The 10648-nt window shown below is 57.1% G+C and overlaps 1 protein-coding gene and 1 long non-coding RNA gene across 2 annotated transcripts in view; one reads left to right on the top strand and one right to left on the bottom strand.

Annotated features, from left to right (window-relative positions):
• FOXRED2 (FAD dependent oxidoreductase domain containing 2) overlaps nt 1-10628 on the bottom strand; it is a 16990-nt gene extending 6362 nt beyond the window's left edge. The window contains exons 1-6 of the mRNA XM_077762061.1: nt 9495-10628; nt 7373-7624; nt 6979-7242; nt 5612-5778; nt 2570-2735; nt 1051-1292 (exon numbers count right to left, since the gene is read on the bottom strand). Of these exons, the coding sequence (XP_077618187.1) occupies nt 1051-1292; nt 2570-2735; nt 5612-5778; nt 6979-7242; nt 7373-7624; nt 9495-10042 (1639 nt within the window). The 5' untranslated portion in view covers nt 10043-10628. The remainder of the gene's footprint in view (nt 1-1050; nt 1293-2569; nt 2736-5611; nt 5779-6978; nt 7243-7372; nt 7625-9494) is intronic.
• On the top strand, nt 994-3107 carry LOC144229939 (uncharacterized). The gene is made up of 3 exons (XR_013334661.1): nt 994-1270; nt 2112-2368; nt 2479-3107. It is a non-coding gene; the product is annotated as an uncharacterized LOC144229939 (long non-coding RNA).
• Nucleotides 10629-10648: the final 20 nt, after the last annotated feature.

A 10648-nucleotide genomic window follows, 5' to 3' on the forward strand; every position in this document is an offset into this window, starting at 1 on the left:
CGTTTATTTATTTTTGAGAGAGAGACAGTGTGAGAGGGGGAGGAAAAGACACACACACACACACACACACACACACACACACACACACACAGAATCCGAGGCAGGCTCCAGGCTTTGAGCCATCAGCACAGAGCCCAATGCCGGGCCTGAACCCATGAACTGTGAGATCATGACCTGAACTGAAGTTGGACGCTTAACTGACTGAGCCACCCAGGCGCCCCAAGACTTTATTAAAAAAAAAAATTTTTTTTAAATGTTTATCTTTGAGAGAGAGACAAAATGTGAGGGGGAGGGGCAGAGAGTGAGAGCAAGAGAGACAGAATCTGAAATAGGCTCCAGGCTCAGAGCTGTCAGCACAGAGCCTGATGCGGGGCTTGAGCTCATGAGCTGTGAGATCATGATCTGAGCCGAAGTTGGATGCTTAACTGAGCCACCCAGGTGCCCCTATTTTATTTTTTAAGTAACCTCTAAGCTCAGCATGGGGGCTCGAACTCACAACCTCAAGATCAAGAGTCGCACGATCTACTGACTGAGCCAGCCAGGTGCCCCACATTCTGCATTTTTTTAAATCTCATTTATCTTCACGTAATCCTATTGTCATTCCCATTTTACAAACATGGAAGCTGAGGCTCAGAGAGTGTAAGCAGTGGTCCAAGGCTGCACAGCAGGGGAAGGAGAGCCTGGGAACACTGCCCGGCTCTTCCGTGCCTTTTATGCTGTATGCCTGTGTTAACCACGTCCGGCTCCTTTCCCTGTTCCCTCTGACAGTCAGGCCCCAGGTCCCCTTCCCCTCCACGCTCAGCCTCCCTTGGACACACAGAGCAAGACAGTGGCGCCTGGAGGAGATCACGACACTCTCTGTGCAGCCCGCCCGGATCACAGTGCGCACCAGAATCTGGAACACTGTTTCTCATTCCCAGACCCTCTGCCTCATCTGTCCTATGGGTGACCCCCCCCTCCTCTGCCACCACTGTGTCCTTCTCTGTCAGCTGAGAGTGCAGTGTGACGGCTCAGTGGCGACACGCTGACGGGCGGCGGGGTCCGGCTCACCGGTGGGGAGGTGCCTGTAGTAGTAGATGACGGGATGGAGGAAGTTCGACTGCCACGCGTCTTCCGTGTGCCCCACGGAGCGGTCGTAAAAGAAGACGTCCTTGTCGGGCCCGGAGAAGTTTCTGCCGTACTCCATGTTGATGACGAAGAGCCCATGCCTGGCGCTCCTCCCTGTGATGGTCTCCAGCTGGGCCAGCATCTGCACGGGGAACTCCTCCAGGTAGTCAAAGGCGGTGGCGTTCCTGGGGACAAGGGCAGTACGGGAGGGCACGACCCTCAGGGTTGCGGCAGAGGCCAGAGGGGCACGTGCGTGTGTGCACATGCATGTGCAAACAGCGTGCGGGCTCCGACCCTCCTCACGCATCTCACTGGAGCATGACTGTCCCTGCTGAGCCCCGACTTACACAGGGGACAGATTCCAGAAAGCTCTCAGTGACCTGACATGTATCTGGGAAAAGGGTGACCGAGGCTGAGAGGACAGTCATGGGAAAGCCCTGGGAGGGAGCCTCGGTGTCTTCAAGGGACAGGAGGCAGGCCAGCCAGTGTGGCCAGAGTGGCCTCGAGCAGAGAGCAGGGGCAGGTGGAGGGCTTGTGTGTGCCATGACGCAAACACCGGGTTTTGTGTGCGCTGAGAATGGAGGCCACCGGCCCCTGGAAAGCGCTGCGCAGAGATGCAGGTGTGTGACTTGGGTTTAAGGGCACCGCCTGGCCGCTGTGTTGAGAGCAGACCGTGGGGCAAAGGTTTGAGGCTGCAGTCGGTTCAGGTGAGAGGCTGGGGGTGGGTGAGGGCTGGACCAAGGCAGCTGGGTGGGGGGGGAGGGGCAGGGGGAAGGGGGAGTCAGACACTTGATGGAATTTGAAGGCAGCGCTTAGCAGGGTGCAGGGGGGAATCAGAATGTGGAGAGCGGGTAGGGAAGAGAGGAGTCCTGATGCGGGGAATCTTGCACTGAGCACTAGTGAATTCCTTGTGTGTTCCTGAACTTGGCGCGCTGTCGCCCTCCCTGGCTTTGGGTCAGGCTGTTCCCTCTGAGAGACGCCCCCTGTGTCTAACCTGTCCTCAGAGCACCCTCCTCCCTGCTTGCTCTGCCGTGTGTCGTCTGTGATCTGCCACCTGTCACTTAGCTGAGAAGAAGACAGCGTGGTCCTGCCCTGAGGGGGGCCTTCCACCCGTATCGCTGCGGTTTACTGCGCATCCGCTCGGTGCCCAACGCTGTCTGCCGGTTACCTTCACGCCTGCCTGCAACCTAAGGGTTGTTATTCCCATGCTGCCGATGAGAAAAGCTCAGAGAGGCTAAGTGAGCTGCCCAAGGCCACACAGGTAGAAAGCGGCAGACCTGGGAGGCACGCCCAGATCTGTCTGTCTGTCCAGCTTATGGTGTTGATTTCACTGATTCCCACTCCTGGAATGGATCCCCCTGTCCCCTGAAGGCTTCACTTAGGAGGGAACCACAGGGCCACTCTGCGCCGGAACAGGCAGAGAGGAGCTCCGATCAGTGAACGGTGAAGCTGGGCTACTCACTCCTTCAGCAGGACGACGTCAGCCAGCACGCCGAACATCTGGTAGAGCCCAGAAGCCTCGTTGATGCGCCGGATGATGGAGCTCGTCAGCTGGGAGATGGGGTGCTCGGTGGAGGGCCAGGCGACGTCGTGGTGGCGCTGCTCCAGCAGGCGGTGGACGGCACGTGCTGAAATGGCCAGAGGGAGGGACGGCACGCCGCGCGTCAGACTTCGCCTCTCGCCACCCAGATGGCTGTACGGTCCCTGTCGGCTGCCTGGAACTCAACACACGCTTGTGTGCGTGGCTCCAAGGTGCCTCTGGTGGGGGCACCTGGGGGGCTCAGTCGGTTAAGCCTTGATTTTGGCTCAGGTCATGACCTCACAGTTTGTGAGTTCGAGGCCCGTGTCAGGCTCCGAGCTGGCACCTCAGAGCCTGCCTGGGATTCTCCCCATCTCCTCTCACGCTGCCCCTCCCCAGCTCTCGCTCTCTTTGTCTCTTGAAATAAATAAACTTAAAAAAAAAAGAAGACGCCTTTGGAGCGGGGTCAGTCAAGGTTTCCTGTCAAGGGCCAGATGGGCCGTACTTTGGGCTTTAAAGTCTGTCACTCTACTCAGTTCTGCTTCCGGCGCGAAAACAGTCTGAGCGGGTAGTGGAATGGATGGGGGGGGCGGGGTCTGACTCCAGGCCAGAGTGTCCCTGCCCCGCTTTGGGTCCCCTGCCTGTGGAAGTCCCATACTACCCCTCGCCAGCGCCATGTCAACCCCGGCCCCCGGGCCTCCCAGTGACCCCGCTCCTTTCCCGGGGCTCCATCTCCCTCAGGGACTCCCAGCTGGAAAACCTTTCTGTGCCTCCTGTCCTCCAGAGCCCGAACCTGAGCGGTCACTGATGGAAGGACAGAAAAGCGACAGCTGTCTGAAACGACAGGCAGACGCTCTGTCGCCTATCTGGGGCTGCCATGCACAGCTGTGAAATCGGGCCTGTTCTTCCAAACCTAATCAACACCATATCCAACTCCGAGAAAGGCGAGGACACAGACCATGCATGTGACAGGGGACTTGGCTGGCCAACACTCCCAGGAGTAGCTCTTCGGCCTCCCCAGACATCCGGCTCTGGAGGAAACAATGGCTCAGTGGAGTTTTGCACAGGACGAGGAACACACAGCTAGTGGCATCTGACGGGGGAGGGGCGCCCTGACACACGGGGTCACAGGCTTCAGAGTCTCGCGCGTTCTGAAGAGCAGGCAAGGGACCAGGCTGGAAAGGTGAGCTGGCATGGGCCTGGCAAAGCTCAGAGTGGCACGCCGGGGAGCTGGAGGCTTCCCGAGGGAGGAGGGGAGCCATGGAGAGCCGCTTAAGCTGTAAGCAGGGGAAGGAGACTTCTTTTTGTTTTTGTTTACAGAAAGGATGTTTTGGCGGGTGGCTGAGACACAGGAGGGGGATGGACTGGGTGGCAGGCAGGTCCCCCCGTGCCGGGCATGGTCTGTGCCGTTCACAGTTCATGTTCTGCTGCTTTCCTCTGCCTTGTTGTTTGCGCCTGATCTGCCATGGGACCGGTTTGTCGGGTCTGAGCAGGATGTGGGGGCCACATCGCCCCTCCCCCGGCGGGATCTGCAGCTGGTAGTGCAGACCACACAGCAACCCGGGACAGCTTCCCATTTGCCCAAGCTCAGTGGTTGGCTGTGAGCTTTAGAATCAGACGCATGTGGATTCAAATGACCCTTCTGCCAACCGGCTGGGTGACTGTGGGCAAATTACTTAAGTTCTCTGTGACCCCAGTTTCCTTATCTGGGAAATGGCATTTCAGTAACAGGCTGACATGAGGACTGGGTATGGGAGCTGAAGAAAGGTCAGGGGACAAAAGGAAGTGGGGGCGGTGCGGCAGAATCTTCCAGAACAGCAGGTGCAGGGAGGGTAACATGCACAGGAACAATGATGGAGATTTCTTTCTTTTTTCCTTTAAGAAAAATTTTTTAAAATTTATTTTTGAGAGAGAGAGAAACAGAGTGCAAGCAGGGGAAGGGCAGAGAGAGAGGGAGACACAGAATCCAAAGCAACCTCCAGGCTCTGAGCTGTCAGCACTGAGCCCGATGTGGGGCTCAAACCCACGGACCGTGAGATCGTGACCTGAGCCGAAGTTGGATGCTTAACCTCCTGAGCCACCCCGGTGCCCTGAGGACTTATTGGGGAGACACAGCTAAAGGGACATATGCTTCTCCTTCTGAGTGTGTGTGTGTGTGTGTGTGCGTGTGTGTGTGTGTGTGTGTGTGTTCAATCTGCGGACATTTTGGATTAGGGACAGCAAACTCGCTCTCTGGCTTCCCTCTCTGACAACACCCATCACCCCTGGGACATAAAATACATCGTCTGGAAATCAAACATGGTTATTCTTCCCTGCCAAGCAGGAAGGAGAGTCAAATGCAAAAGTGAACATTAAATCACTGGGAGTCATCAAATTAAATACAGAAATGCCAGGATGCAGGATCCTTGTCGCACAATCAACTGGTCCACGTGACACTCCCCACCCACCCAAGTCCACCAGCCCGCCTGCGGTGCAGGAAAGTCACACCGTCATGACTGATACAATCTGACGGCAACTTTTACTGAAATCTGTTGGTACCTGGACGATCTGTGCGTCACGCTTCACAGCCGCAGGTCCTCATGTACTGGAGTCCTTACAGCAGCCCCAACGAGGGCGGAAAGTTCACCTCGTTTACAGCTCTGAGGTCCCGCAGTCCAAAAGAGGCTTCCAGAGAGGTGGTGAAGCCTCACCTCTCAGACCACCCAGCTGGGGAGGAACCTACAGCAGCACTGCCCAAACTCGGCCTTCTGGCCAACACCTGGTGCCTGGCTGGCGCAGGACTCAAGCACGTAACGTGCTAACTCCCGGTGAACTTTACTTTCACACCTTACCTGACACTTTTCTAGATAAACGCTCAGATCACGAAAACCTGTTGCCCTCTGTCCCGGACAGGGGATTTCAGACTGGCAAGCAATCTCATTAAGGCTGCTGGGCATCAGGAGCACGTTTACAAACCCTGGGGATTATTCTCCCTGCCGGGCTCACCTGTGTATCGGAATCCATGGATAAAGCCCCCGGCAGACTTCCGGTAATCCACTGAGTGGCTGGCGGTACCCAGGACAAAGAGACCCCGGCTTCCTTTGGACTCATAGCTAGCTTTGACCAGGGGGTACTTCTTGCTGAACTCACCCCCGGAAGACAGTCGGAGGGACCTGTGAGCGGAGAGCGTCGTTAGTGAAAATCACTGCTGTGTACGAAATGGTTATGTTGTGCTCAGCACTGAGCTGAGTGTAAGGGCTTTATATGCCTCACTGCATTTATTTTACCATTATTTTTAAACATTTATTTTTGAAAGAGAGATAGAGCACGAGCAGGGGAGGGACAGAGAGAGAGAAGGAGATACAGAATCCGAAGCAGGCTCCAGGCTCCGAGCTGTCAGCACAGAGCCCAACACGGGGCTCAAACTCACGAACCTAGAGATCATGACCTGAGCTGAAGTCAGATGCTTAACTGACTGGACCACCCAGGCGCCCCTCCTGATTACATTTAAACCACACCATGACCCTAGGAGCTGGGTATAATTATCTCTACTTAACAGATGGAAATAACTGAGGTTCAGGTTAAAGACGTGGTGGGTCAGGGAGGGGGCCAGGATTCAAGGTTGAGTGGAGGCTGGGCTCTGGGCTCCAGGCTTCAACTTGATGGGATGGAGTCTGGTTCAGGCCTTCCAGTTTCTCCTTGTCTGCCTGTGCTCTGGCCAGACGAAAGTGAGACACTGGATGGATTCTTTAATACCAAACCTTGCCAAGGGACTGGGGCGGCAATGTCTAAAGCAAAGGAGTTCACAACACAATTAATTGTAAGCGATGTTGGCAGCTACCACTTTGTTAAGGATATAGTACATGCTGTGTACTTTCTGGATTAATCCTCACAATAGGCCTGTGAGAAAGAAAGTACGATCCCTACTACCAGACCCAGTGCAGGTAAGTTACTGTCCCAGAACGCACAGATTTGCTACGTGGAGAATCTCAGGCCCACGCCAGCGCCTGCATCCTTAGCCACTTTTTAGCAAATTCACCATCTTATTCTGCCTTGGCTCATTTTCCCAGCTCTCGGGTGAAGGATTGCAACACAGATAAAGACCCACTGTCGCTGCTGCTACAGGATGGAGCGCTCGGGGCCGTCGGTCCCTGTGAGGACAGACAGCTCACGTCCTGGGCAGGAGATCAGGTGGCATCCATATCCGCTGAGATGGTGCAGTCCTAAAAGCTGTCGCTGGCCCACCTGCCCTTGCCTCCCCCCCCCCCCGCCCCCNCCGCCCCCACCCCCCCCCCCCCCCCCCCCCCCGCCCCCGGGGAGGTGTCAGAAGAGGTTTGCTAAGTGATCCCAGTTCCTCCCCCGATTGGACTCACTTGTTGAAAATGGAGAAGTCGAAGTTCCAGCCCAGGCAGCGGATGACCCGGTCGTAGGCCACACGCATGGCGAAGTTGTCATTGTCGTCCTGGGGGAGGGTGATGGCGTCGGCACTCTGGTTGCCTTCCTCCAGGAAGAACTTCAGGGTGACGCGGAACTTGCCCTCACGGTCCTTCACGATGGCCAGATCCGTCAGGTCGGACTCGAGCAACCCGTCCAAGGACTTCAGCTGGTAGGTGTCCAGCAGGCCGTTGTTGATGGCCCTGGGGCCCAAGGGAAATGCCAAGAGAGAGAAAGGCGTCCGTACGGCGGACAAGGAGTCTCGGAGGAAGGGGTGGTTGGTCCAGTGGGGTCAGGAAGGGCTTTCAATCCACGAGCAACTGCGTAGCATACCTGAGGTCTCCAACGTAGTGGGTGGCCCAGGACAGCCGGACGCGGGAGCGGCTCAGCATGTGGATGAAGTTGGTGACACCCAGGATGTTCTCTGCCGTCTCAAAGGCCGAGTTTCCCCGCCCCAGGATCAGCACGTTCTGACCCTCGAAGTCCTTGGGGTCCACGGACACAGACTCGTAACCCTCCACGTGTTCGGAGCCCGGGAAGTCGACCTGGTTGGGGACTGACAAACCGGTGGCTACCAGAAGGACGCTGCAGGGAGGGGACAGAGGGAGGATGGCTTAGTCTCTCAGCTGTAAGGCTACTACATGAAAAGCACTCCCTGGATCTGTGATCTGGCTCGCCTGTCTCACCCAGACGACTGGCTCCTAAAAGAACATAGGAGGGGTGCCTGGGCGGCTCAGTCAGTTAAGCGGACAACTTTGGCTCAGGTCATGATCTTGCGGTTCATGGGTTCGAGCCCCGTGTTGGGCTCTGTGCTGACAGCTCGGAGCCTGGAGCCTGTTTCAGTCTGTGACTCCCTCTCTCTCTGACCCTCCTCTGCTCACGCTGTCTCTCTCTCTCCTAGAAATAAATAAAACATTTTAAAAAAATAAATAAACATTTAAAAAAAAATTAAGGAAAAAAAGAACACAGGAGAACGTCCATTCCTTCAGCCATTTAGGCACCTGTCCCGGAGAATCTGAGATGTTACCCTCGCCCTCACTGAGCCCACTCCAGCGGTCTCCTTTACACATTTCTGGGATGGTCCCAGATACGAGAATCAACCTGATTCTCTGAGAAGATGACACAGGAGAAATCGAAACATTCACCTAATTGTGGACATAGCCGTTAGGCCACCTGTCACCCTCAGTGGTGAAAATCTCTTTTCTCTTTTCTGACCGGCCTGGCAGATGCAACTGCTGAGCGGCAGTTCATCCCAGGCCCCTACTAAGCGCTCCAGACATCATCTTCTTGCCCAAAGCAACCCCGAGTTGGGGTTATTTGGCCTGCTTTCCAGGCGAGGAGACACAGGCCCTGCAGGCCCAGGGCAGCAGAGCCAGAGCCTGAACCCAGACCAGCCTGATTCCCAGCCTGGCCCTTCATACTGGGGGCGGGGAGGGGGGGGGGTGCAGCTGGGAGTGGGATCCTGGGGGTCGGTTTGATAACAGGTGGTTTCAAAACCAGAACTTCTGACCCTTGTCCACGCAGCTCGGATCTGACTCCCCTGTGCTTGTCGCTGGGTTGTGTACATGCGAGGGTATAAGCTGGACCAAGCCTTCCTCCCCTGGGGCTGTAACGAGCAAGGAGCACAGCTGGGCCTCCAGCAAAAGGCATGAGAATTTGACCTCCAGGCACCTGCCCGGAGCCAGGTGCCAGGCTAACGGCCAGGAAGGGAGAGCCAGTCTGGTGTAGCAGACAGAACACAGGCTCTGGGGTCAGGAAGACACGGCTGCAGCCGGACCGCTTATTAACTGTGTGACACAGCACCAATTAATCAACTTTTCTGAGCCTCAATTATTCAGCGGTAAAACTGGGGCCAGTGAACTCTCCCCCTGCTCCCTAGGGTCCTTGTGGGGATTAAAAAAGGGCAGTGCAGTGTGTGACCCAGAGTGTGGGCAGTCTACACAATACCCAGCTTTCTCCCAAGCCGAAGCAAGCTAACACCGAATGCGGGTGGCCCTGCCTGTTGGGACCTCTCACTTCTGCTGGGTCCTGAAATCCCACTGAGCCCGTCAAACACTTGCCGAATGTTTTCCCCTCTATGTATTTTGGGGGAACACTAGCTCTAGGAGATGCTCTGCCGAAAGAGCTTTGTGGGTACCTATGCTTAGGTGATACTGAATGCCCACGGCTGGAGTGTTACGGTGAACATGAAGAAATTAAACACCGACAAACCCTGCAGGAAGGCGCTGGTTAGTATCTTCCAAGCAGATCATAATTTTTTTTTTTTTTTTTGGACACGTTTGGGCAATGGTGGCTGAGCTGAATCTCTTAGCACTGGATTTCCGGGGGAGCGAGGAGTGGCAGAAATGCCCTTATTCTCTAATTTCTGCCAAACTTACCGGCCAACCAAGGGGTGTCAGTTCCCCCGGGAGAGGCCCCAGCGGCAGCAGATCGGTTCCGGAGCCAGGCCCCTTACCTGCACCGGTGTGCATGGCCCATCTGGTCGATCAGGATGAAGTAATGGCCATTCCATGCCTGCCGATCCTTGTTCAGAGTGACGTGGGCGATGGTGGTGTTGTACAGCACCCGGAGCCCCAGCCTGTCTGCGAAGTCACCCAGGTAGCGCACCATGTCGCCCGCATCGGGGAAGTAGGCGCTGGAGTAGTGTCTGAAGAGCAGCCGGGGGTCGTGGCTGAGCAGAGAGTTCCAGTCGTGGCGGAGGTTGAACTCGGCGTTGGCCTTGCCCGTGTGCCGCTTATTGATGCTGATGAGCTTGCGGTGGCGTGGGTAGCGCGTGAAGAAGATGCCGGGCCGCGGGGCGCGCTCGAACACCACGTAGTCCCTCCCGGCCCGCTGCAGGAAGTAGGCCATCTGCAGGCCAGCGGGCCCAGCGCCCAGGACGCAATAGTCCCGGTGCGGTGGCCCCGAGTTCGGGGCCGGGCGCGAGCACAAAGCCGGGTGCAGTGCGAAGGTCAGGAGCAGTCCCGGCGGGCCCCACAACCGGGTTGCAGCCGACAGGCCCATTCTGCGGCAGGCCAGGGATGTGAGGCCTCGCGCCCTGGCTGGCCCCTCGAGGACCGGGCAGATGGGAGAAGGACTGGGGCTCGCCTAGGCGCTCGCTGCAATCTGAGGTCGGCCAGGACCAGACCCCAAGGCCCTCTGAGATCATTTACCTGCCTTCATCCTTTCAAGCTCGGATCTGGGGCTCCCCCCAGGAATCCCAATCACCTCCATCTCCTCGAAGGCCTCGGTTCCCAGGGGCACCACCCTCCTTATTGCCATGGTAGTACGAGGGTGGGTGTTCCCCTATTCCTCCCCTAATTTGAGGGGTGCCCAACACCCTTCCCCAGCCCTCCCCAGCTGAGACCAAGGTACGCCTCTTTGGCCACGCCCCCGCCCTCAGGTCCTAGACCGAAGGAGGTGTGGCCTGCAGGCCCCGCCCCCTCTAGGTGCCGGGCAAGCCGGACTCCTCGGCCACGTGACAGGGACGACCCAGAACACCTGTCGCCACGCGGCGCTAGGCCGCAGTCCTGCCGGCGCGCGCTCTCCGGGGGCCGCTCCCCACGCGTGCGCGGTACCCACGCCCGCAGCACCCGCTTCCCTGCACGGAGCGCGGACGTTCCAGCCGCG

The sequence above is a fragment of the Crocuta crocuta genome, unplaced genomic scaffold (genome assembly GCF_008692635.1).
Source record: "Crocuta crocuta isolate KB4526 unplaced genomic scaffold, BGI_CrCroc_1.0 scaffold193, whole genome shotgun sequence".
NCBI lineage: Eukaryota > Metazoa > Chordata > Mammalia > Carnivora > Hyaenidae > Crocuta > Crocuta crocuta.